A 26,650-nucleotide genomic window follows, 5' to 3' on the forward strand; every position below is an offset into this window, starting at 1 on the left:
ACAAACTCAAAACCAAACCACAGAATGATGCTACGCTCCAGCACATGTGCCACTTCCTCCAGACTGAGTGGCCTAAGCAAATTCCAGAAGAGCTGAAACCTTCCACACACTTTGCGATGAATTTTCCATTTGGAACGATGGCTGCCTAGCTTGTGGTGATAGAGTAGTAATTCCCAAGTCGCTTCAACAGTGCGTTCTCTCATTGGAACACGATGGACATCCTGGCATTGCCGCATGAAACAAAGATGTCGTGATTCAGTATGGTGGCCTAGGATTGTCACTTGCATCGAGGAGTTTGTCTCACACTGTGAAGCATGCAGTCTGAGCGTAAAGGCCACAAACATCTGACCAGCGCCAATGAAGCCAATTCCATGGCCACAAAAACCATGACAACAACTTCAGTTGGATATCTTTGGTCCAGTTGAAGCAGCTCCACAGCACCAGCGTTTCCTTGTAGTACATGACCTGCATTCCAAATGGCCTGAAATCACAACAAGTTCAGTGACCTCTTCAACGATTGTCACTATTTTGCAGTGTATGTTCACGAAGTGGTGTCTCCCAGAGGTCATAATCACTGACAATGGACCACAGTTTGTGTCCAACCAGTTCGCGGATTTCCTCACTCGTCATGCTATCGAGCATCGCCTTACTGCTTGGTACAATCCTCAAAGCAACGGTGTTGTTGAGCATTTTAACCATGTCATCAAAGAGGGTTTGAAAGCTAATCTCGCAGCAGGCCAAACATTCGACGAAGCGGTTCGGACCATTCGACAATGCACTCACTAATGGGGAAGACACCCGCTGAGCTGATGATTGGGCGGAATCTTCACTGGCTACTGGACATTCTCAAACCCCCAGCTAAACCTAGCGCAAAGAAAACCACACTCGCATCCCAAATTTCGGAACGCCAATGGAAAGCGAAGTCGTACACTGACACAAAACGACATGCGCAAAAGCCCCAACTGAACAAGATTGGGTCAGAGTTTAAATGCCCAAACCGTAGTTATAAGCACATACCTTCACTTTCGCCTCCAAAACAGATTGAGCAAATATACTCTGTTCATACTCTAGTTATTTGTTTGTTACAGGATGCTAGACAGGCATCAGGACCCTGCAGAAGCTATTCCCACACTGTTGTAAACAAGCTAGTTCAGGCTGGCTTGGAGACACCTTTTTGGGTTGTATAAAAGCACAGTTAAGTTACATTTCTCCTGGCTCAGTTTGTCAGTTATTTACACGTACACAACACACCGGCTGTGTTTGGAGACTCCCACAGCCAGCTTTGACCAATGGCTGGAGCTGTGGCAAAAACATGTGTTTGTGCAATTCATAATTCCGGGGATCGAGCAGGCTTTGGTTGGGGTTGTTTGCACAAATCGACAAGTTCATTGGCAAAGGCTGTGGGCTGGTCATCACACCCCCTGGACCGTTTGAGCCCCTAAATCCATCAGATTGAGAGACCCTATCTCCCAAAACATTGAGAACCTCAGTAATGAGAGTTAGCAGCCGGGACCACCATCACCCTGGGCTGCCCACCTGCGGCTCCAGTCTGAACTCGCTGCAGACGTTCTCAGGCTGCGTTCACCTCCCGCAGACTGACCCCAATTTCCTAGCCAATGCCTGCGCTCACTCCGATTTCAGGGCAACCCACGCGAGTGGCTGCAACGATCGCATTCCCGGTCGGCTGGGGGTCATTCGGGTCCCCAATCACACAAACGGTCTCCGGTCCCACTGTCCCCCCAGTCAGAGCTATTATACAATGCGGCTCTCCCCCCTCCCCCCGACACAACCAGCCCGGGCAGCAGCAGATGACGCGAGCGCCTTGCGGCACTCTAACTGACCCTGTAATCCATCTGTTTATAGGTGGCATTTGGGGAGTGGTCAGCCTCGCAGCCGGGAGAACTTGCCATTCCCCGCAGTTCCCCTGCGCACATCCTCCAACTTGTTGATTTACTACTTTCTCTAGTTCCTCATTCTCTTCTGGTGTTTGCCCCGCCCCCAGTGCTTGCCTGCAGCCGAGACACCCATGCACTTAGATTCACTAGCCCGACTCTCCAGTCGTTCCCGTTCCAATTCCCACTTTTTCTCTGCTTCCGAAACATTCCCCTTCTCTTATTCTCTGTGCTTCATGATGTTTCGTCTCTGTTTACTTCAGCGTGCTGCGCAGAGAAATAGGCTGCATTGCCTGATGAGCTTTCCTTGCTCTAATCCAACCTTGCCCAGAGACACTCGGCTCTGGACCCACTCTATCACCTTCTGATAGGAGTCTCCTTCTGGACTCGTCAGAAACCATACTACAGAAGTTATATTTTATTTGCCGAACTCTTTATCCCTGGCCTGCTCAACTTCTGTCAAACCTGCCATTTCTACTAACCTGTTGCTATTGGTAGGTGGCAGTGTCTCCCATCACCCGAAGGTTTTCCTTCCTTAACTGAGTTGACCAGCCACGTCAGTCCCAGGATCTTGCCTGCACTGAATAGTTTCTAAAAAGAGTCAACTGTCAATCAACCTCCTGGCTAGGATCGCCAATTTGTGAGATCCCAGAGGGACCTTGGTTCCAAATGATTCAAGGTTGACCCGTACTGGGGATTTAACTTTATTCAGCACAAGCAAGACTGAATACATTACAGTATTCAGGCAGCAGTTTACAGAGAATAATCATAGATTCATAGAAGTTTACAGCATGGAAGGAGGCCATTTCGGCCCATCGTGTCCACGCCGGCCAACAAAGCTACGCAGCCTAATCCCACTTTCTAGCCCTTGGTCCATAGCCCTGTAGGTTACGGCACTTAAAGTGCACATCCAAGTACTTTTTAAATTATGGTGAAGGTTTCTGCCTCTACCACTCTTTCAGGCAGTGAATTCCAGACCCCCCACCACCCTCTGAGTGAAAAAAATTCCCCTCAAATCCCCTCTAAATCTCCTACCAATTATTTTAAATCTATGCCCCCTGGTTGTTGACCCCTCTGCTAAGGGAAATAGGTCCTTCCTATCCACTCTATCTAGGCCCCTCATAATTTTATACATCTCAATAAGGTCTCCCCTCAGCTTCCTCTGTTCCAAAGAAAACAAACCCAACCTATCCAATCTTTCCTCGTAGCTAAAATTCTCCACTCCAGGCAACATCCTCGTAAATCTCCTCCGTACCCTCTCTAATGCAATCACATCTTTCCTGTAATGTGGTGACCAGACTGCATGCAGTACTCCAGCTGTGGCCTAACCAGTGATTTATACAATTCAAGCATAACCTCCCTGCTCTTGTATTCTATGCCTCGGCTAATAAAGGCAAGTATTCCGTATGCCTTCTTAACCACCTTATCTACCTGGCCTGCTACCTTCAGGGATCTGTGGACATGCACTCCAAAGTTCCTTTGTTCCTCTACACTTCACAATATCCTACCATTTATTGTGTAATCACTTGCCTTGTTAGCCCTCCCCAATTGCATTACCTCACATTTCTCCAGATTGAATTCCATTTGCCACTGTTCTACCTACCTGACCAGTTCATTGATATCTTCCTGCGGTCTACAGCTTTCTTCTTCATTATCAACCACACGGCCAATTTTAGTATCATCTCCAAACTTCTTAATCATGCCCATTACATTCAAGGATAAATCATTGATATATACAGGTACGACCTCCCAAATCCGGAGTTCCAAAATCGGAATGTTCTGAAATCCGGACATCGCGCTGATCGGTGGAGGGGTCATCCAAAATCCAGAAAAATGTTCCGAAATCCAGACATTTTTTTCACAACAGTAAATAATCTCCCCCCCCTTCTCCCTCCACACACACACAACCAAAAAAATTTGCAAAAAAAAAAAAATGTTTAAATCACAAAACATTCACAAGAGACTTATCGAATTGCTGCAAAACAATTAAAAATAAAAACTTTAACTTACCTTTTTGCAGGTCTTCACACCTACCGCTGTTCCAAGGGCTGCAATGCAGGTTTTTCCTGGGCGATTTTTTTCTTACTAACTATGGGTCAATGCTGAGCCAAATAGGCTTCCGGATTTGGGACGCGGATTTCATCTCCGAAATCTGGAAATCTGAACCTCGGCCCAAGTGTTTCCGGATTCGGGACATCGTACCTGTACCACAAAAAGCAAGGTCCCGAGTACTGAGCCCTGTGGGACCCCACTCGAAACAGCCTTCCAGTCACAAAAACATCCATTAACCAGTACCTTTGCTTCCTGCCTCTGAGCCAATTTTGGATCCAACTTGCCACTTTGCCTTGGATTCCATGGGCTTTTATTGAGACTTATATTACCCAGTTATCATCTGGTTCGAAGCGCGACTGTGAGCAGGCTGCATCCTGAGTCACTTGTCTCTCTCTCTCTCTCCCCATCTCCCAGGTATCTCCTGGATCCTTCCTGAGATCTTCTACTCCTGAAATCTCATATCCTTTGTGGCGGTTATGACCTCCTCCTTATACCTTTACTCTCATTCAAAACCTATGGGGGAAAATTTGTGTTCGCCAGTTAACGGCCGCTGAAAATGACCGCAATGCTAACCGAGTGAAATTGGTCTGGGGGGCATGGCGCGTTGCTGGAGGGATCGGGGATGAAGTTCCAGACCAGGTCCGGCATTGCAGCTTCCCACAGTCTCTGTGAGCAAAGCTGTGGAGCTCACAAAGAATTGTGGGCAATGGAGAGGTCTGAGAATTAAAGGGGCCATGCACACTGAAGCAAAACAATGCAGTGAATCAATACATTTTTCAGCCCTTTCTGCCTTTTAAGAAATATTTAATATTTTTTTTAAAAGTCCCAAATGTGAATATTCAGCAGTTAGTACTGAATTATCTTCTTAACCTCAACAAATGGGAAAACTACCTCAGCGCTACCACAAATGGCTCAGCAAGCTAGGAAAGGGGCACCGAGGGTCTCACATGCAGCACTCCAGCTTTGTGCAGAGGGTCAACTCTGCAAGAGCGGCCCTCCAGAAAGAACAATGTGGGAGTACATCACTAAGGCAGTCACTGCCAGCAGAGTCACCCCACCACCTGACTCTGGGCACTGGCCCAAAGAAGCTTTTTGTGACCTCAGACCAGTGGTCATGGTCAGTGAATGCATCTTCAAAAGCAGTTTCCTACCAACTGCATTACTAGCCTCACATTGCTCAATGCAGGACTCTCCCATCACTCACCTACCAACAATCTGAGATGGTGATGCAGGCCATTCTTTGCAGTGGCACGGTTGAGCCCTTGGCCAGCAGCAGGGCTGAAAGGATACAAGATGTGGGTATCCACGTACATTATCCTCCTTCTGGCATGCACCTCTTGCTTTCCCACCATCTCGGCAGCACAACTCCTCCCTTGTGCCGTCCTCATTTCACACACCCAAGAAATGTAGCTTGCCCAGCCAGTGGGTCAACAAGAAGCAGCCTGCCCAGCCAGTGGGACCGCAAGCGGATGATTCCATCCCAGATATCCTGGCCACAAAGGAGCTGTCTGGGATGCACCCTTCCATCCGATTCCTCCTCTTCAGATTCCACCTCTTCTGCGTCTTCCCCTTCCCTCTGCGAGCGGATGCTGTAAATGTGAAATGACAGCATAAAATGCTGGAAATGCTGTTGGTCAGGCAGTATGTCGACCTGAGACGTGAACTCTGTTTTTTCTCTCCACGGATGTTGCATAACCTGCTGAGTATTCGCAGCATGTTCCGTCTTCTCAAAAGCTTTCGTTTACCATCCGAGCCCTTGCAAGTGTCCAGCAGCACTCCCAACACACTTAAAAAAACAACCTATTCCAATATATCACAACAAGCCGCCACCACTTCAATAAAAAAATTTTAAAGTCCAAAACCTTAAATTCAAACTTAACTAAACGATGAGTGTACATGTGTAGCGTCCCAAATTCGGAACCCTCGGGATCGAGGCCGTTCTTGATTTTGCGTTTTTCCGGACTTTGGAACCTCTTCCACGGTTGGGTATTTCCGGATTTTGGAACGTCAGAAGGGGGGGGCGGGGGGTTGCTCTCTGAAGAGCTGTTCGGGTCGCCGGCCCCGCCCCGCCGCCGTGGTGGTGGTGGGGCGAGCCCCACCGCACAGGTGGCGCTCGGGCGGGCGGGCCCCGTCGCACAGGTGGCGCTCGGGCGGGCGGGCCCCGTCGCACAGGTGGCGCTCGGGCCCCGTCGCACAGGTGGCGCTCGGGCCCCGTCGCACAGGTGGCGCTCGGGCCCCGTCGCACAGGTGGCGCTCGGGCCCCGTCGCACAGGTGGCGCTCGGGCCCCGTCGCACAGGTGGCGCTCGGGCCCCGTCGCACAGGTGGCGCTCGGGCCCCGTCGCACAGGTGGCGCTCGGGCCCCGTCGCACAGGTGGCGCTCGGGCCCCGTCGCACAGGTGGCGCTCGGTGCCCCGTCGCACAGGTGGCGCTCGGGCGGGCTGGTGAGGAGGCCCCAAGGTAAGGGCAGCGGGGTAAGGTCAGCGGCGGCAAGGTGCGGCCAGAGGTCAGGCAGCGGTAGGGCCGCGAGGTAAGGGCAGCAGCGGCGAGCAGGGCGAGGCCAGAGTTCGGGCAGCGGCAAAGCCCTCCCCACCCCCCTCCCCCAGGTCGGCGGTTCCGGATTCCGCAACATTTTACAGATTCCGGAACTCAGAATTTTGGACGCTCAACCTGTACCCCTTTAAGAAATGCAGACATCACCACTGTCAGCCTGCATGCATGCCTGATTAACCTGGCATGCTTAGGATCCACTGCTGAATTCAGCAGTAGGGTCTTTTATGTTCATTAAAAAGTAATGTAACGGAGTACTGTAGACGTGAGTAAGTGTGACCTTCGATCCTTTATTCTAACTCCAGAGTGCTGGTACAGCATGAGAGGCCTGCTTATATACAGTGCTCCCAAGGGATGCTGGGATCCCTTGTGTCTCCAAGAGGTATGCCCTCTGATGGTGGCATGATACTGGTTACATAGGGTTGCATACATAATAGGGTCGAAGTTCGCGTTGGTGACATTAAGTCGGCGTAGCACGCCGATTGACGTCACCATGCTACCATTTTATTTCCAGGGCACTATCAATTGTCTGCATGGCAAAGGGGAAGAGGAATATGGCAGCCGTCGCGGGACCTGCCACCAGCTGGCAAAAGAGCGGCTGCCGCCATTTTATCACCATTTCATGGCGCTACAGAGTGGCGGTAAGTACCTGAACATCTAGCCCATGGAATCTTCCTGAACCAAATCACTGGCTGACACCCAAACCCAAAATCCAATCATAAAGATGCCACACTGTCAACATCTTGGCTTATGCAGGTTTTAGTTTTATGACACGTTTATATCATCTGTTATTGACCATCAAGACTCATATCTGGGGTAGTTATGTCAATAGAAAAGGAATATGTCGCCATAGTTTGAGATATGGCCTTTGCTGTAGGCCTTTGTTTTTAATTCACTGCAGATGTTATAACATTCCAACACAATGACAACCACGCACAACCTTGCTTCCCAGGCTAACTGCACTCTATCTGACCATGGCAATCTCTTTCTCACCCCAGGTTGTCTGGTTACAGCTTACTTACAGACTTTTAAGCACAAGACATAGGGCCCAAGTTTCCACATGATAAAAAACAGGCGCCCCTCCGAGCTGGGCGACCATTCTTCGCGCCAAAAACGGCGCCGGAAAAAAACCGCACGATTCTGGAGCGCCCTGCAGCTCCATGTCTGCTTGGTGCGGCGCCCAGGGGGGCAGAGCCTACACTCGCGCTGATTTTTTAAGTGGGAGGGTGAGGCTACCATTTAAATTAGTTTTTTTCCTGCCGGCAACGCTGCGCGTGCATGTTGGAGCGTTCGCGCACGCGCAGTGTGAAGGAAACATTGGCACTCGGCCATTTTTGTCGTTCTTTGTAGCTGTTTAATTTTTGAACATTTTTTAATAAAAGCACATTGCCATCAGCACATCAGCACTGAGGCTTCTTGCAGCAGTGAGAAGGCTGCAGGAAGCCTCAGAAAGTTGAGGCAGCCGTTTCCCTCCTCCCCCCCCCCCCCCCCCGCGGGAACGAACGGCTGCCTCCTTCTCCCCTCGCCCCCCCCCCCCCCCCCCCCGCAGCATTCTCTCTGGCTGAAGCACTTTCACACAGGTAGGAAGATGGTTTATTTAATCTTTTCTTTGCTTATAAATTTTTTACTCAGGTTGGATTTATTTGTATAATATTTGTACAAGTATAAATAAGGATTTATTGTAGAATTTAATGACTTCCCTTCCCCCTCCCCCCCCCCCCACCTCGTTCTGGACGCCTAATTTGTAACCTGCGCCTGATTTTTTAATGTGTAGAACAGGTTTTTTCAGTTCTACAAAAATCTTCACTTGCTCCATTCTAAGTTAGTTTGGAGTACGTTTTCACTGTGGAAACTTTCAAATCAGGCGTCAGTGGCCGGACACGTCCCCTTTTGAAGAAAAAATTCTGTTCCAAAGTGGAACTGTTCTACCTGACTAGAACTGCAGAAAAAAAAATGTGGAGAATTGCAATTTCTAAGATAGTCCTTTCTCCACCAGTTGCTCCTAAAAATCAGGTGCAAATCATGTGGAAACTTGGGCCCATAGTGTTACATGTTACACATAATTCAATTAGCATTATCATTACATACAGTTGCTGATTACAAACTTCTACATTTAATTCTTAGACAATTATAAATCTATTGCTGATGATTATGATATTAATGGTTATAAGATATCAAAACAAGTATTCCAAAAAACAATATATAATTCATAACAATCTTACACTCATAACAATCTTATCTCAGCCTCTGGAATTCTATTAATTCTTTCAGCTATTTCCCACAGAGGCTGTCGGCTTTGCTAGCAAGACTCACTGAGGTCTGCATTTTCAATTTGGTCAAGTAAGGCCCCACGTCTTGCTTTCTTCCATTTTAAATCTAATCGAGTCTACTCAATGCATATTACACTAGTTTAAAAGCATGATTATTCAAGGAACACCATGCGTTGCCAAACAAACAGTTACATAATACAATCTGAAACCTATAACTAATAATACTTATTTCAGTTAGTCCGTGTTAGTTAGTAGGGGGAATGTGAAATGGGGATTTCTCAGGATTCTTACATAATGCCCTGTGTTAACCTCACACAGCTGACATGCATTCAGCAGCTGCAAGGATTCCCTACCAGTGATATTTAAAGGGATCATCAACCACTCTCGGGACAGTTGCCGATGAATTTCTACTAGCTCTGTGCAAGTTTCTGGAAGTGTTTGAAGCTTTCTAGTGTTGTTAAAATGAGTGAGGTGACAGGGAGTAGTGTTGCAAGTGGAGAAAGCCTTGCTTCTGACTTCATGGATTCTGGTCAGACAATTTGCTCCCAGTCATGGATGCTCGAGTTATCATCCCCCTGGGCCAGGACCATGACAGCAAGATGGAGCAGAGGCAGCAAAGAAGAGGACAAGCTGCTCGCTGATGGAGGATGGGGAGAAGGGCTCTCAGCAGGAGGCCTTATCCACCTAGGGTCTTCCGAGAGCAATTCTCTTACCTCAACCTGAGCCAGGAGCAGCGTGTGAGGCATCTGTACTTTAAGGAGGTGCTTGCCACCTCTTGTAACCAGATCTGCAGCCTCACTTCAGGGTAAGGACAGCGCTACCAGTGGCTGTGAAGCTGATTGTGACCCTGACAGAGGGTGACTTGTGCTTGTGCTGCAATGGAAGCAGAGACAACAGCCATCAGATGCTGCATGATGGTTGGGTCCCAAGTACGCAAATGGAACTGCCCACCCCTTCCATGCTGGAAAGGATGGGCTCCAAGCTCTGCGCAAAGCCCTGTGCAAGGATGGTGTCGGACTCCTTTATGCACCTTAACATTGCACTCAGGCTTTCTGGCAGGCCAACCAATGGACCAAGCATGTCATTGTGCATACCCATCAGCATTCTTCTGTAGGCCAGCCCATCGAAGTCCTCATCCGAGTCCTCTGCAGCAGAACCTGTGTGCGCCCTCGCCCCCCCAGGGAGATGGCACCTGCGCTATCCTTTCCCCCTGCCCTGGCTGCAACCTACTCATGCCCAGTGACTCACCACATGCAGATCCTGCCTCTAAGCTACCCTCTAAACTCCGCGCAGTGCCAGTATCTGAGCTGGTGGCTGTGTCGATGGTGTATTTTTCTTCTTCATCACTCTCCTCTCCCTCTTCTTCTACAACCACTGACTGGGCAGATTGGATTTCTTGGATATCTGAAATGAGAACGGCACAAGGGTAGGATTGTGGTGAGGTGTGGGGTGGGGGAAGCAAGAGGTGCATGCTTACACCATGTGTAGATTGTAAACCAGAAGAGATTGTGGGATATGGGGAAGTGGTATATGAGAATGAGGGTACCGGCATCTTGTTCTCTTTCAGCCCCACCACTGGCCACTGGCCAAGCGATGCCCCTCCCAAGAATGGCCAACATCACCAAGGGGGTGAAGGGATGCAGGCGAGTTGGTCTCCCGCCAGTTAAATTGTATTGGTGCCGATTATGCAGCACCTTTTCCTGCAAGAGAAAGGGAAGTGTGTCAGTGAGTGTGGTCCAATTCTTTGGGTGATCATGTTTGAATAGCTGACAGTGTTTGCAAGCTGCGAGATGTGAGTGTGAGGCTTACAGCAGTGGTAAGTGTGTGAGAGTGAGAAGAAGTTATGAATATTAAGTATCAATCCTGTTTGGTGAGATTGTAGGTAGGCGAGTGATGGGGGTGTGGTGCATTGAGGAGTGTGTGAGGCTAGTGGTACAAAGGTGGGATTATGGCATGTAAAAATGAATTCGCTGACCGTGACCACTTGTGTGGGGTCACTAATCTTCTTTCTGCATTGCGTCCACATCCTCGGGGTTACACTGCTGGCATTCACCACAGTGGCCATCTGCTCCCACTGCAGTCTTGTCTGTTTCCTGGAAGGTCTCCTGGCCACCCTGTGGAAAGAGGACCTCTCTCCTCCTATTGACCTCCTGTACCAAGGCCTCCAGTGCTGCATCCTGTTGCTCCCCTGTTGTGCCATCATTAATTGATTTTTTGCACAGTCTTTCTCAGCCAGTTGAATAAGCTGCTGCAGGCAGAATGCATCGCCCTTTTAAGAGGTGCAGACTGCCTTTAAGTTGTGCAGGCTAGCTTCAATTGGTGCTAGCCTCGCAAGAACTTGGGTGTCATGCTGAGCATTTAACCACTCAGCAGTGTGTTCAGCGCTGGGCTGAATGCCACAATCATGCAAATGAGCAGGAAGCACAATGTTCGCATGCTGCTTGCAGCCCGCCGAATGGACAAGGGTTGCTCGCGCATCACAATCCCTGTGCCCGTTAAATGTCTAGGCCTAAATCCTTTTGCCTTGAAGCACAATTTGCTGGCAAATCCAGTTTTCTGTAACTATCTGGAGGAATTGCCATAAACGGAAACTATGCCACAAAAGGTCAAGTCACCACATTCCAATAGGTATGGTGGTGACTAATGTCCTTTCGTCTAGCTTACTCAAATAGTTAGAGACAAAAGCGCCTTCAAAACCCCAAGGAGTATATTGGTGTACCAACAATGTACGGAATACATATCGTTTGTAAGAGTTCTCCAATCACTCAACACATGATCTAGCAGGATGGTTAAATTCAGGCCTGACAACAAAGAGGAAGGGGAAGGGAGTGGTGGAAGAACATCAAAGAATGCCATTGGTTAAATCCTCCACAGATTCCATCCTTACCACCATGCATCTTACCATCTCCCATAAATATGGGCAAAGCTTGTCTCCAAAATATTCCGTAGCCTCTATTGGGAGCTGTGCAGGCAGATTGTCAATTGAACACATCAAGATCCCGTTGCCTTCTAAGCTGCAAGTACAGAGAATTGTACACATTGCGATAAAGCTATATTTGTTGCAGGGGAAAATCTTGCTTCACAAAACAGACCGTTTGCATTTCATGATTTTCTGAATGTACGCTCTCGGTGAGCGTAAATCAGGAAATGATGGGCTTGCTCACCATCATTTTCCATCCAGCAACTTTAAATGAATGGATGGTATGTACCCCCGACTTCCTTTGCCCCACTATTGGGGGCTGTGCCTTCAGCTATCTAGGCCCGAAGCTCTGGAATTCCCTCCTTAAACCTCTTCACCTAGCTCTCCTCCTTTAAGATGCTCCCTAAAACTTACCCCTTTGTCCTGATGCCTCCTTCTTTGGCTCGGTGTCAATTTTTTGTCTGATTAAGTTCCTGTGAAGTGCCTTGGGATGTTTTACAAGATTAAAGGCACTATATAAATGCAAGTTGTTGTTGTTGAATGTTACTTATTGCGTCCGACACAAATGATCATTATTGTAAATTCTCACAAGTACAATGTACAGTCTCACTTGTGTACAAATTTATCAAAAGAGAAATGCTCTATTGCTACTTAATTCAAAACTGCCCATGCATTTTATCTGTGCCAAATACCAACACAAAAATAGCAAATGGTTTAGGACAGTTAGATAAAACAACCGAATTGATGCTGCGTGAAGCTCCTGAATATGATCTGGTGCACTTAATGTACTGAACCCTACCTGTCATGAATAGCCTGTTGGTTTGCATCATACATACAAAATGGCATGTCAATCGACGTGCATTCAGTCATAAACTCAATGGAGCCACCGGTGTCAGCAGAAATGTCACAGATTGCCAAAAACCTGGAAAAGAGGCACAATACAACACCTCATGTTATATGATACAGTATACAAACTAAGAACAGAGGAAAGGAAACGTGCATTTTTGTGGAACTGCTGCACATTTTATTACACAGTACTCACAGAATATGTCGAGTCGTTGAGGCTGTTGGTAGTTAAGTGCACACCGAGAACCACATGCTTTGGGAGGAGGGAGGGTGGGGCAGAATCATTTGCTGAGAGAGGTTACACTTCTCAGGGTTGGTGATGGTGGGGAGGGAGGGGGGCGGCGGGTAGTTAACCCATCATCCTGCAGCTGGCAGTGACTTGTTGCCGAGTGGGGCCGGCCTTGTTCCCCTGTCGGAAAACCGCAGGAATTCTCAGTCTCTTCATGCTCTCTATGACAATCACCAGGGCAGAGTGAAATTTATGAAACATTTGTGGAGTGTGGCTCTCAATGCATTGGTCTGTAAAGTGGGGCTTTCGAGCTCGAGAATTAAAGGGCTAAGAATGGGTCTCGGGACTAAAAAGAGCTAAATAGGCTTTTGTCGTGATCAGCTTTCTAAGTTGCTTAACAGGTAGAAGAGATAACGCTAAGAATAACATGTCAGAATGATTAACTGTTGCAAGCTGTGTAACTTGAGAACAATTATAAATAGTCAAACTGTTGAACCACAGGAGGCCCAGAGAGGCAGTTAAACAGAGCAAGGGAGCAAGGGGTCAGAGGTAACACGTTGGAGAAACTCCATCTGGTGCGAAACATAGGCGAATGATTGTGTGGCGCGAAAGGAAATTAGTCAATCAGCAATTGTGCACGCGGATTTTGGGCTAATCAAACGGCATAGGGGGACTGTGCACGAGGCTGACATGCATCATTAAGTGTATAAAAGATTGCTTGGAACTTTGTATCATCGGAGTAGTCTGGCTACAGACAAAGAGCAGGTAGTCTCCCCACCGGTGCAAATAAAGACTACTTGAATCTTCGAACCCAGACCTGGTGTTGAGTGTTTATTTTAAATACTCCCCTACAGCCTGTAAATTGCAGTCAGCGGTGAATCAAAGGCGTTCACCGCTAGCCCCGTAGTAAGCTTCCCACAAAAATCTCTGTGGCGAGAAGTTCAGCTTTTCCGATGTTCAATTGAGATCAGCGTATGTTAATGGGGAATCCCTAACGTAAGCTGTTGTAACATCAACAAGCTGACTAAGCAGCCAATCACAAAGCAGAATTCTCACAGACCGGGAACCAGGGAGTGAAGAATCTCCTTATATTCTAACTTTTAAAAAAATGTTAGAGCAAAACAAAGTTTAGGGCTCTCACATGGGAAAAAGATAAACCTGAAATAAAGATGAAAAAACTTCTAAAAATATATATTCTTTTTCAAATGTTCTTAAAATTTGTAATTTTTATTAAAATGGATAAATTTGACAGCCGCAAAATTAAAATTAGTTGTTCAGGGCCATAACCTTTGTTTAGCAGTCAATACACTGTTGAAACCCCAATTACACCCAATGGGGTGTTTAACAGTGATATGACTGTGGAAAAGCCCAAGTTTTCATCAGTTTCACTGATTGCCAGCTATGGAAGGCCCACAGCTCAGCCAGTGTCGGAGCAGTGAATGACTGACCACAACTTCAGGATTTCCGTGTTAGAATGCGCATGCGTTAAATCCTGACGTTGCGGTCTGTTTCAAAGGGATAGTAACAATCAACGCAGCTCGTTTGCTGTTATTATCCACCGCAAATTCCGGCCCATTATTTTAAGTGACCCTCTTGCACTCTAATGGTAGTTGTGAGGAAGCAGATAGTATTGAATTCTCACCCTGTGGAAGTGTTAATGATCACAATCACTGCAGCCTACACATTACTGTACACCTAATAAGCTTACGATTTCTTGGTCCTTTACTTACGATTGAAATGTAGACATTAACCTGTTTAAAATAAATGGAGTATTGCCTCTATTAAAACTGTCAACAGAGGAATATGTTAAACATTTGTATGCTAATGTCAGAGTCATTTAAATGCTTCCATTCCCTATCACCATACCAGGGGCATCCAATATTGTGTCTCCGTGGGTTGTATAGGTATGTAGCCTTCCATTTTAAATCCCTGCTCCCTGTAAATCCACAGAACACCACAAATGGGAGATAGAGCGATGATAATATTGTGGTAGGTTGATTCTTAAGTTGCATGCTCGTTTGAAACGTGTCTCCCCACCTGGAGTGCAAGATCAGGGAATTTACCCGTAAATGTATTAAACTACATTGTATAATGGAATATGATCAGAAGACTACACCATAAGAAATAGGAGCAGGAATAGACCGTATGGCTCCTCGAGTCTGCTCCGTTTAACACTGCACCAAGAAAATAGGCATCTTTCTGTGTACACATTTTTCAATGGAAAGTGTCCTGATACAACTCATTATGAACACAAGTTAAATGTACACTTGCTATATTATCCATTTATAATTAATGTACCTGTGTGGTAATTCTGGGCAACCATCACTAGCTGGGTCAAAACTTTTGGCCGATGCCAACAAATTCTGGGCATCCGATCGGGTAAGTAATCGAGGAGTATCTGGATCCCAGTAAATACCATTCACCAAACAAGTGGTAAATGGTGCAATCTGAAAAATAATGTGGACATTTTTGCATCTTCAAGTGCTTAAAGCATTCCCAGTTTAAACTATTTTAGTTACTACAACAGTGACTACACTTCAAAATTATTTCATTGGCTGTCCGGTGGATGCCAAAGGCACTATATAAATTTTAGTCTTTTAAGATAGACTCAACAAGCTGGGTCTCTACACTTTGAGAAGTGTAGATTTGGGGGGATTTGATCGATGAAATGAAGGAGGGATTAGTTTGTGTTTGTGTAGACTTTGTTTCAACTAAATAGATTAGGTAGGACCAGGGGTCACAATCTCATGTTATGTAAAGGCAGATGATACAGTGAATGCAGATTCGCTGAATTCCTTCAGGCGAGAGCTAGGTCTGTTTCTGGCTGGAGCGAAGATCACTTCTACAAGAGGTAGGTATCCTGATACATTAATCAGTGCCAGAGTGCTCTCCTGGACTAGTTTCAATCGCCAGAGTAACTTTGCAGTTCTTTTCCCCCTAATTGGGCTGGGTTTTTCATCATTTTTTTGCATCTTCTGGGAGATCACATGGTTTTGGATAGGATGGAGAGTCTATGGGACCAAACTTGGTGGACTCACCGCCCTCTGGCGCGGAGTTTTCTGGGCGGTCTCCCCTCCAGGCAAGTGTGGTGGAGGCCTCCCGCCGACGGGGAGGGAAGACTGTTGAGGACCACCCGCTGGCGCGCAACGCACGCAAGTGTTCTCCCGCACGCCAAGCTGCCAGTTTGGTTCGGGCGGGAGTCCGCTGCAGCAGGGGAAAATACCGTCGCGTGGAGGCAGGTCTAGCCTCAACGGTAAGTATGAGGACCTGCAAAAAAAAGGTTAGTAAACTTCTTCTCTATTTTTTTCTCCAGCAATTCAGATGGATGGGGTCCCATAAAGGTTTTCCAGTGGTTTTTTTAAAAAATGTTTTGGAAATTTATATTTTTATCTGTTCCCCTCTCCCTGGGCCCGACTCGATCCTCGGCGGTACTTTGCCGAGGGTTACATTTGCCGTTGAGATTGGGATCTCCCGCCCGTTGCCGCCCAGATTCATGGCGTAAGTCCTTTTTTGCTACCGGGCGGTCTTTCCAGGACTTTTTCATGAAAGTTCTGCCCAAAGTAGCATCAGGATCTCAGCGATCCTTTGGACGGCACTTGGACTGAACTTAGCTTCCACCAAGTTCGGGGCCTGTATATTGTGACCCACAAAGCATCACAGTTGAGAGAGACAGGACGGACCATTAGGTCTCTTCCTGTCTGTCATTTTTCATATGTTCATATGTTTTTGTATGCTAAACTCTAAATGGAAAAATAATAAAATTAGTCATAGATCGGCATCAGAAACAGTCAATTTATCATCTTTCTCTAGCTAGGTGAGAAGCGTGGATTTAACTATGCCCGATGTTAACACCACATGCACACTTGATGTCTGCTGATGACCTTGCAAGTAAATTGGACAGAACATATGAACCATAAACATAATCCTCCATTACAACAGTGACTATGCTCCAAAAGTACTTCATTGGCTGTAAAGCACTTTGAGAGTGGTCATGAAAGGCGCTATATAAATTAAAGTCTTTCTTCTTTCTAAATATAAAAAAATGCAACGTGAGTGGAACCCCACGGCAGATGAGTACAACAGCTTTGAAAGAATCATAGAATCATAGATGTTTACAGCACGGAAGGAGGCCATTTCAGCCCATCGTGTTCGTGCCGGCCAACAAGAGGCTATCCAGCCTAATCCCACTTTCCAGTTCTAAGTCCGTAACCCTGCAGGTTACGGCACTTCAAGTGTACATCCAAGTACTTTTTAAATCATGATGTGGGTTTCTGCCTCTACCATTCACGCAGTGAGTTCCAGACCCCCTCTGTATGAAGAAATTTCTCCTCAAATCCCCTCTAAATCTTCTACCAAATACTTTAAATTTATGCACCCTGGTTGTTGACCCCTCTGCTAAGGGAAATAGGCCCTTTCTATCCACTATATCTAGGCCCCTCATAATTTTATACACCTCATTGAGGTCTCTCCTCAGCCTCCTCTGTTCCAAGGAAAACAAATCCAGCCTATCCAATCTGTCCTCATAGCTAAGAATCTCTCGGCAACATCCTCGTAAATCTCCTCTGTACCCTCTCCAGTGCAATCACATCCTTCCTGTAATGTGGTGACCAGGACTGCACGCAGTATTCCAGCTGTGGCCTAACCAGGTGTTTTATACAGTTCAAGCATAACCCCCCTGCTCTTGTATTCTATGCCTTGGCTAATAAAGGCAAGCATTCCATATGCCTTCTTAACCACCTTATCTACCTGGCCTGCTACATTCACTCCAAGGTCATTTTGTTCCTCTACACTTCAGTGTTCTACCATTTAATGTGTATTCCTTTCCTTGCTAGCCCTCCCCAAATGCATTACCTCACACTTCTCTGGATTAAATTCCACTTGCCACTGTTCTGCCCACCTGACCAATTGTTTAATATCTTCCTGCAGTCCGCAGCTTTCTACGTCATTATCAACCACACAGCCGATTTTAGTATCATCTGCAAACTTCTTAATCATACCCCCTATATTCAAGTCTAGATCATTGACGTATACCATAAAAAGCAAGAGATCTAGTACTGAGCCCTGCGGAACCCCACTGGAAGCGTCCATCAACCATTACCCTTTGCTTCCTGCCTCTGAGCCAATTTTGGATCCAATTTGCCACTTTGCCCTAGATCCCATGGGCTTTTACATTTGTGACCAGTTTGCCATGTGGGACCTTACCAAAAGCTTTGCTAAAATCCATATACACTACATCATACACTTTGCCCTCATCGACCTTCCTGGTTACCTCCTGGAGGGAGATATACTCTGTGTCTAAACCGTGCCATACCTGCCCTGGGAATGTTTGATGGGACAATGTGTTGGCGGCTTTACTCTGTAACTAATCCGTGCTATACCTTTCCTGGGAGTGTTTGATGGGACAGTGTAGAGGGAGCTTTACTCTGTATCTAAACCAAGCTGTACCTGCCCTGGGATTGTTTTATGGGACAGGTTGGTGGGAGAAATAACTCTATATATAATCTCTGCTGTAACTGACCTATGACTCCTTGATGAGACAATGCAGGGGGAACTTTACCCTGAATCTAACCCATGCTGTACCTGCCTGGGAGTGTTTGAAGAGACAGTGTAGAGGAAGCTGTACTCTGCATCTAATCCGTGCTGTACTTGCCATGGTAGTTTTTGATGGGGCAGTGTAGCGAGAGCATTATTCTGTATCTCACTTGTGCTGTACCGGCCCTGGGAGTATTTGATCCGACAGTGTAGAGGGAGCTTTACTCTGTATTTAACCCATGCTGTACCTGCCTGGGAGTGTTTTATGGGACAGTGTAGAGGGAGCTTTACTCTGCATCTAAATAATGCTGTATCTGCCCAAGGAATATTTTAAGGGCACAATGCAGAGCGAGAAATTACTCTGTTTTTAACTCGTGCTGCACATGCCCCATGAGTCTGTAGATGGGACAATGTCGAGGAAGCTTTACTCTGTATCTAACCCGTGCTGTGAAGGCGGCAGGAACTTGCATTTATATAGTGACTTTCCTGTCTTCAGGTCCTCTCACAATGCTTTTCAACCAATGAAGTACTTTTGAAGTGTAGTTAGTATTGCAATGTAGGAAATGTGGTACACCTGCCGTGTGTGTGTTAGATAGGTCAGCATAGAGGTAGCTCTACTCTGTATCTAACCAGTGCTGTATATAGAAACATAGAAAATACGTGCAAGAGTAGGCCATTCAGCCCTTCGAGCCTGCACCACCATTCAATAAGATCATGGCTGATCATTCCCTCAGTACCCCTTTCCTGCTTTCTCTCCTTACCCCTTGATCCCCTTAGCTGTAAGGGCCATATCTAACAAACACTACCTGCTCTGGGAGTGTTTGATGGGACAGTGTAGAGGGAGCTTTACTCTGTATCTAACCCAAACTGTAACTGGCATCCAGGAAGGCGCTGAAAACCTCGAGTCTCTTCACCGAGAGCAAGCTGAAGCCAAGCGTTGACAGCTGAAGGAACGCACGGCAACCCAGGCACCTCACCCACCCGTTCCTTCAACCACCGTCTGTCCCACCTGTGACAAAGACTGTAGGTCCTGCATTGGACTCTTCAGTCACCTGAGAACTCTTAGTGTGGAAGCAAATCATCATCGACTCAGTGTGACCGCCTATGATGATGATATGATGATCTAACCCGTGCTGTACTTGCTCTGGGGCTGTTTAGTGGGCAATGTAGAGGGAGATTTACTCTGTATCTAACCCATGCTGTGCTTGCCCTGGGAATGTCAAGGGAGCCTTACTGTATATCTAATCGAAGCTGAAAGGTTGGGTTTCAGTTGCTCACTCAACATGGCGTTGCTTAACTGAACTTTGGTTGGGAAATAAACTGCCCTGTTGATCAGATCCTCAACCAGAGGTGATGGAAAGCAGCCACTGGTATCAGCAGAACAGCTGGCCATCAAATAGCTTTCACTGGGCATTAGTGTTGTCATTGCCCAATGAAAACAAAGGCCGGGGGAATGTGCAGGCCGTGATTCCAATGGTTACGATGGCATTGTGCCCGCTGGTGCCAAACAGTGCTGATCTTGCCTGGAGTTTGTGTGGTCAGTGGGAGGGCAGCTCATTGGCGTGGGCACATGTCCTGCCCTGTTCAGTTGGAAAAATCTAGCCACCTTGTGGGCAGAGTGTGGAAAGTTGCCCAGCTCGCACCCCCCTCGATTATCTGGTAATTATCACATTGCTGTTTGTGGGAGCTAACTTGTGCATGAATTGGCTGCTGCGTTTCCAACATTACAACAGTGATTACACTCCAAAAGTGCTTCATTGGCTGTAAAGCATTTTGAGACGTCCGGTGGATGTGAAAGGCGCTATATAAATCCAAGTCTTTCTTTTCTTTTCCAAGGTTGCATCCTGACGACATGTGCTTTGCAAAGGGGGGTGGGGGGGGGCAGAAGTTCCGGCCCTTCGCAGATCACCAGTAAATTCCAGAAACAGCTAGGTCTTCTGGTGGGTTCCACAGGACTCTAGCAGAATTCCCAAGTAATTTAGAGGCTAAACAGAACACTGAACAGTATCATCTCCTAGTGGACTAGCAAAATGCGAGAGATTTTTCTCATTGCTGATTTTCAAATAGGTGGCAGTGACTGACTATAAAAATGGACCCATGAGGATACGGAGCTTAGACATCTGGAGGATAACAGCCCTTTAAATAATTCTTTACTCCAGTGACAGGATGAATTTTTACATCAGCTTCCATGGAGTTTATTATTTTACACAACCCTAAACATGGTTTCTTACGTCAGTGCTGAAACGCGAGGTGTATAAGTCAGGGTGATGTTGATATTCCACAGGATCATATTTCCCATCAGTCTTTCTAACCACATGGTGATGACGGCTGAGAACGGTGCTGTAAACCTTGCTCTGATCTGCACAATTAATGAAAAGCAATTAGTTCCAAACTGCAGAACAGCTCACAATACTTTAATTATTGTTATTTGTAATGAAGAACAGTCAAATCTGAACACCATTTATATTCCCTCCTCTCTCCCTCCTCTCCCCCTCCCCTCCCCCTTTCTGATAACGGAGTGATTATCTGCACGAACATTTTTGTGCTCCTCTGCGCGTGTGAGGGCAGACCCCACCCCTTTTTGCGCATGCCGCTGATGTACCTCACAGTAACAGCTGGTGTAGAGCGCAAGTCATGCATTCCTCAGCTCCGTGGGTAAGGCCCCTCACTGGTGGGTCCGGGGGGAGAAGGCCCCGGAGAAGATCGGATCGAGAGGGGAAGAGGCGGTTGATCAGAGAAAGAAGGGAATCGAAGGGACAGAGGGAGAGATCGAAGGGGGGTAAAAAGAGGGGAAGGGGGAGGGGGGGGGAAAAGAGAGGGGGGGGGAAAGAGAGAGGAGGGGGGGGGGAAAGAGAGGGGGGAAAAGAGAGGGGGGGGGAGAAAGAGGAGGGGGGGGGAGAAAGAGGAGGGGGGGGGAGAAAGAGGAGGGGGGGGGAGAAAGAGGAGGGGGGGGGAGAAAGAGGAGGGGGGGGGAGAAAGAGGAGGGGGGGGGAGAAAGAGGAGGGGGGGGAAAAGAGAGAGGAGGGGGGGGAAAAGAGAGGGGGGGGAAGAGAAGGGGGGGAAGAGAAGGGGGGGAAGAGAAGGGGGGGAAGAGAAGGGGGGGAAGAGAAGGGGGGGAAGAGAAGGGGGGGAAGAGAAGGGGGGGAAGAGAAGGGGGGGAAGAGAAGGGGGGGAAGAGAAGGGGGGGAAGAGAAGGGGGGGAAGAGAAGGGGGGGAAGAGAAGGGGGGGAAGAGAAGGGGGGGAAGAGAAGGGGGGGAAGAGAAGGGGGGAAGAGAAGGGGGGGAAGAGAAGGGGGGGAAGAGAAGGGGGGGAAGAGAAGGGGGGGAAGAGAAGGGGGGGAAGAGAAGGGGGGGAAGAGAAGGGGGGGAAGAGAAGGGGGGGAAGAGAAGGGGGGGAAGAGAAGGGGGGGAAGAGAAGGGGGGGAAGAGAAGGGGGGGAAGAGAAGGGGGGGAAGAGAAGGGGGGGAAGAGAAGGGGGGGAAGAGAAGGGGGGGAAGAGAAGGGGGGGAAGAGAAGGGGGGGAAGAGAAGGGGGGGAAGAGAAGGGGGGGAAGAGAAGGGGGGGAAGAGAAGGGGGGGAAGAGAAGGGGGGAAGAGAAGGAGAAGGGGGGGAAGAGAAGGGGGGGAAGAGAAGGGGGGGAAGAGAAGGGGGGGAAGAGAAGGGGGGAAGAGAAGGGGGGAAGAGAAGGGGGGAGAGAAGGGGGGGAAGAGAAGGGGGGGAAGAGAAGGGGGGAGAGAAGGGGGGGAAGAGAAGGGGGGGAAGAGAAGGGGGGGAAGAGAAGGGGGGGAAGAGAAGGGGGGGAAGAGAAGGGGGGGAAGAGAGGGGGGGAGAGAAGGGGGGGAAGAGAAGGGGGGAAGAGAAGGGGGGAAGAGAAGGGGGGGAAGAGAAGGGGGGGAAGAGAAGGGGGGAAGAGAAGGGGGGGAAGAGAAGGGGGGGAAGAGAAGGGGGGGAAGAGAAGGGGGGGAAGGAGAAGGGGGGAAGAGAAGGGGGGGAAGAGAAGGGGGGGAAGAGAAGGGGGGAAGAGAAGGGGGGGAAGAGAAGGGGGGAAGAGAAGGGGGAAGAGAAGGGGGGGAATGAGAGGGGGGAGAGAAGGGGGGAAGAGAGGGGGGGAGAGAAGGGGGGGAAGAGAAGGGGGGGAAGAGAAGGGGGGGGAAGAGAAGGGGGAAGAGAAGGGGGAAGAGAAGGGGGAAGAGAAGGGGGGGAAGAGAAGGGGGGGAAGAGAAGGGGGGGAAGAGACTGGGGGGGAAGAGAAGGGGGGGAAGAGAAGGGGGGGAAGAAGAAGGGGGGGAAGAGAAGGGGGGGAAGAGAAGGGGGGAAAGAGAAGGGGGGAAAGAGAAGGGGGGGAAAGAGAAGGGGGGGAAGAGAAGGGGGGGAAGAGAAGGGGGGGAAGAGAAGGGGGGGAGAGAAGGGGGGGGAGAGAGAGGGGGGAAGAGAAGGGGGGGGAAGAGAAGGGGGGGGGAGAGAGGGGGGGGGGGAAGAGAAGGGGGGGGGAGAGAGGGGGGGGAAAGAGAAGGGGGGGGGGGGGAAATAGGGTGTTTTCTGAGCAATATGAAGAGCCGCCAGTGAATGTGACAGTGCATATAACAAGACAATCTTCATATCAGACCAATTACAAAAAGATTGTAATGAAACAATCTCCTGCTATTAAGTACCTCCAGACTGGAAAACACCCTGCAGCTCATGTGGCTCCACAAATTCACAAGGAAGTTCATTAAATACTTCTTGCGCTCCCTGGAAAAGTAACAACAGTTATCGTCATAAGGTGTGTTTCATTTCTTCTTCCCTCAGAAATATATCCAGATCATTTTTGGTAGTCTGAAATAAAAATGGAAAATGCTGGAAATACTCAGCAAGTCAGGCAGCATCGGTGGAGAGAGAAACAGAGTTAATGTTTCAGGTCAATGATCTTTCGTTAGAACTGGAAAAAGTTATCGAGGTAACTTTTAAGCAAGTGTAGGGTGAGGGGAGGAAGAAACAAAAGGTAAGATCCGTGATAAGGTGGAAGGCAGAAGAGTGAAAGGGTTGAAATTGCCCCTTTTTGCAACACCCGTTAGCGCCTTCGGGGGGGCGCTAGCGGGGCGCAAAATACATTTTGCCCGGAGGGGGTGGGGGGCGGTGGAGGGGGCACTGTGTTGGCGCCACCTGCTCCCGCGAAATTGCATGGGAGTTAGTGGAGGCATTGTCTTGGTAGCACCCTGTTCCAGTGGTACTGCCCCGGGCTGCCACTCAACCGGCGATTACATCATCAGCGTGCAAGATGACCCCTTTCTGCCCCACGGCGGATACTGCCCTGTGCCCAGCGAGGCTGGCACCAGCGGTGTCAGCGCCAGCCTCGCAGTTCGCCAACTGGGCCAACATCCGCTCATGGGGCGGAAGTTAGAGGGGAGGTCGGGAGCAACCCACGCCACCATCTTACCTTTTTGGCCAACTCACGGGTCGGCCTGACGACCACCTCAGTTGCGTGGTCCAGGCCATCATAGTTTTGGGTGCCGGGCTATGGCCCCGATGCCACACTGCCCTGGTAGTGTCCATCAAAGGCTGTGCAGAGTGCTCAGTGGCCCTCCTCTTTAAGCGAAGGGGAGGGGAAGTGCATCAGCGCTATGCTGATCGCGCCCCAGGACCCACCCCAAGAGGAAGTGGAGCACGCGAGATTGCACTCGACTTCCTCCGCGGGGCAGTAAGGGCAATTCCTTGGTTGGGGCAGGCCCTCCGTGCCAGGCGCAGGAAGTTCTGCTCCAAGCAGATTACCGCCCCGAATTGGTGCTCTGGGGAATTTCTTCCCCTAAGAGACAAAAGGAGATGGTAATGGGACAAGTTAAGAAACAAAAGATAAGTCTCAATAGGGTGTCAATGGAAATAGCAGAATCATCAACAGCTGCCACAGGAAGGAGAAAAAAAAAATTGGCAAGGTCAGATGCGTTTCTTTAGTTACAGTTGTTGTGTCCCCAGTGCAGAAACAACATGCTTGCAGAAGTAACCAGCCAAAATTAGTTGCTTTTTCAAAAGCTATGAAGCAATAACTGATAGACAAGGCTTTAAATGTCAGTTAGCCGACAGAATGTGGGCCTGTTGGCAATGACGTGGAGCAGGGATGCGCAACCCTTTTTTGCTTCCGAGGACCCCCTCCAGAGTTATAAAAATTCCAAGGACCCCCGTAACATAACACAAGTATTTTTTCTGTATTAAAAACTAGTTATTAATAGCTTTATTACACTTTACGTAAAGAAGAATTTATTAAGGCCTAAATATACATAAGCAAAATACTGCAGATACTGGCAATCTGAAATAAAGAGAGAAAATGCTGGAAGTACTCAGCAGGTCAGGCAGCATCTGTGGAGAGAGAACCAGGGTTAACATTTCAGGTCTGACGAAAATAAATCTTCTCGCGGAACCCCGGCTGAGGAGCTGGATGACACCTGCAGCTTCAATTAAACCCAATGGATACAGCACAAGCGTGTGTGCAACATGACATAGGAACATAGCAATTGCTAGATGAGAAAGACCAAGATCCATCCTGGTCATCGCATTATGCAACGATAATGGTGTTGTTGACTAATCATGGCAATCAATCTCTATCGATTAGTTCCCAACAGACCCAGACATGACACAGGATAAACCCCAGTGGTGGAGAGCTTTAGAAACCATAGGTCCAAAGTCATCCATTCCTCCCAAGCACGCTACACTTAACCACGTCAAATGACTCAAATTGTATCCCAAAATGTTCTTTTCAGAAAGAAATCTAACTATTTTGCATTTGAATGAATCAATACTAACTACTTCCACCATCTCCCAGGGAGCCTGTTCAATGGACTGACCACTCACCTCACTGAAGAAATGGGAGGGGTATTTACTTCCCGACCCACTGGGAGCCGGGGGGGTGGGAGAGGAGGAGGAGGTCGGGTAGCGCGCGAGAGACCCAGCAGTCTGAAGATTTAACTCCACAACCTGTGACGCTTGGCCCAGACAGGTTCCCCGCCCAGAAGTCAGCCTGATTGACAGGCTTGGCTTCCAGTCAGACGGGTAGGACTCCAGAGCAGGCCACACAAGTGGGTAGGTTCATTCCCTGATCCTGGGAGAGGGCCCGATCACAAGTAGGGTCCAATCCCCGACACTGGGGGTTTGGGATGGGAGGGGTCTGATCCCTGACCTTAGGGGTCCGATCTCAGGGGAGACAGGGGGAGGGTTTGTATGGGGGTGGTCTGATGGTACGGCAGCATGAGAGGCCAGGAGGAAACACTCCTGCTGCTCCTCCTGCCCCACTTACCCTTTCTCCAAGGCTATCCTCATCTCACTGCAGCTGCCAGGTTTCCTGAGGCCTGGGAAACCCGGCCAACCATAGTAAAACCAGCAAAGCACATTAACTCCGAGGCTTCCAGCCTCATTAACATATGTACAATGCCAACCTGCCCCCTGGAAGCAGTTTGGCTGCACGCCCCTTGTCCCACACCTCAGTAAAATCTAGAGAGTGGTGCCAAAGGACTGAAGAATTGCAAATGTTACACCATTGATCAAAAAAGGGTGTAAAGATAAACCCAGCAACTAAAGGCCAGTCTGTTGAACCTTGGTAGCAAGGAAGCTTTCAGAAACAGTAATCAGGGACAAAATTAACAGTCACTGGTGGATTAATTAAAGAAAGCCAGCATGGATTTGTTAAAGGCAAATCGTGTTTAACCAACTTGATCCGAGTTTTTTGATGAGTTAACAGAGAGGGTTGATGAAGGTAATGCGGATGACGTAGTGTACTTGAATTTCCAAATTGCGTTCGACAAAGTGCCACATAATAGGCTTGCCAGCAAAGTTGAAGCCCATGGAATAAAAGGGACAGGGGCAGCCTGGATATGAAATTGGCTCAGTGACAGGAAACCGAGTGTATGATGAACAGTTGTTTTTTGGACTGGACAGTGGTGTTCCTCAGGGATCGATACTAGAACCACTGCTTTTCTTAATATATATATATATGAATGACTTGGGCATGGGTGTAGAGGGCACAATTTCAAAATGTGCAGATGACACAAAACTTGGAAGTATAGTGAACAGTGAGGAGGAGTGTGATAGACTTCAGGAAGACATAGACAGGCTGGTGAAATGGGCGGATGCGTGGCAGATGAAACTTAATGCAGAAAAATGTGAAATGATGCATTTTGGTAGAAAGAATGAGGGACATATAAACTAAATGGTACAATCCTAAAGTGGGTGCACAAAGAGAGACACCTGGGGGTATATGTGCATAAATCATTGAAAATGGCAGGGCAGGTTGAGAAAGCAGTTAAAAAGGCTTACGGGATCCTGGGCTTTATAAATAGAGGTATAAGAGTACAAAAGTGTGTAAATTAAGATGAACGTGTATAAAACACTGGTTTG

At 48.2% G+C, this 26,650-nt stretch overlaps 1 protein-coding gene across 4 annotated transcripts in view; it reads right to left on the reverse strand.

Moving 5' to 3' along the window:
• The window catches only part of aass (aminoadipate-semialdehyde synthase), a 108,235-nt gene that overhangs the window by 57,333 nt on the left and 24,252 nt on the right, over nucleotides 1-26,650 (reverse strand). For 3 of the 4 annotated variants that reach the window (XM_070900577.1, XM_070900576.1, XM_070900575.1), the window contains 6 exons: nucleotides 22,942-23,020; nucleotides 20,521-20,648; nucleotides 15,056-15,204; nucleotides 14,488-14,508; nucleotides 12,482-12,604; nucleotides 11,665-11,776 (listed from right to left, as the gene is read on the reverse strand). In XM_070900577.1, coding sequence (XP_070756678.1) covers nucleotides 11,665-11,776; nucleotides 12,482-12,604; nucleotides 14,488-14,508; nucleotides 15,056-15,204; nucleotides 20,521-20,648; nucleotides 22,942-23,020 — 612 coding nt within the window. The remainder of the gene's footprint in view (nucleotides 1-11,664; nucleotides 11,777-12,481; nucleotides 12,605-14,487; nucleotides 14,509-15,055; nucleotides 15,205-20,520; nucleotides 20,649-22,941; nucleotides 23,021-26,650) is intronic. The other variant, XM_070900574.1, reaches the window with a different exon arrangement.

Source organism: Pristiophorus japonicus, chromosome 15 (genome assembly GCF_044704955.1).
Source record: "Pristiophorus japonicus isolate sPriJap1 chromosome 15, sPriJap1.hap1, whole genome shotgun sequence".
Classification (NCBI taxonomy): domain Eukaryota; kingdom Metazoa; phylum Chordata; class Chondrichthyes; family Pristiophoridae; genus Pristiophorus; species Pristiophorus japonicus.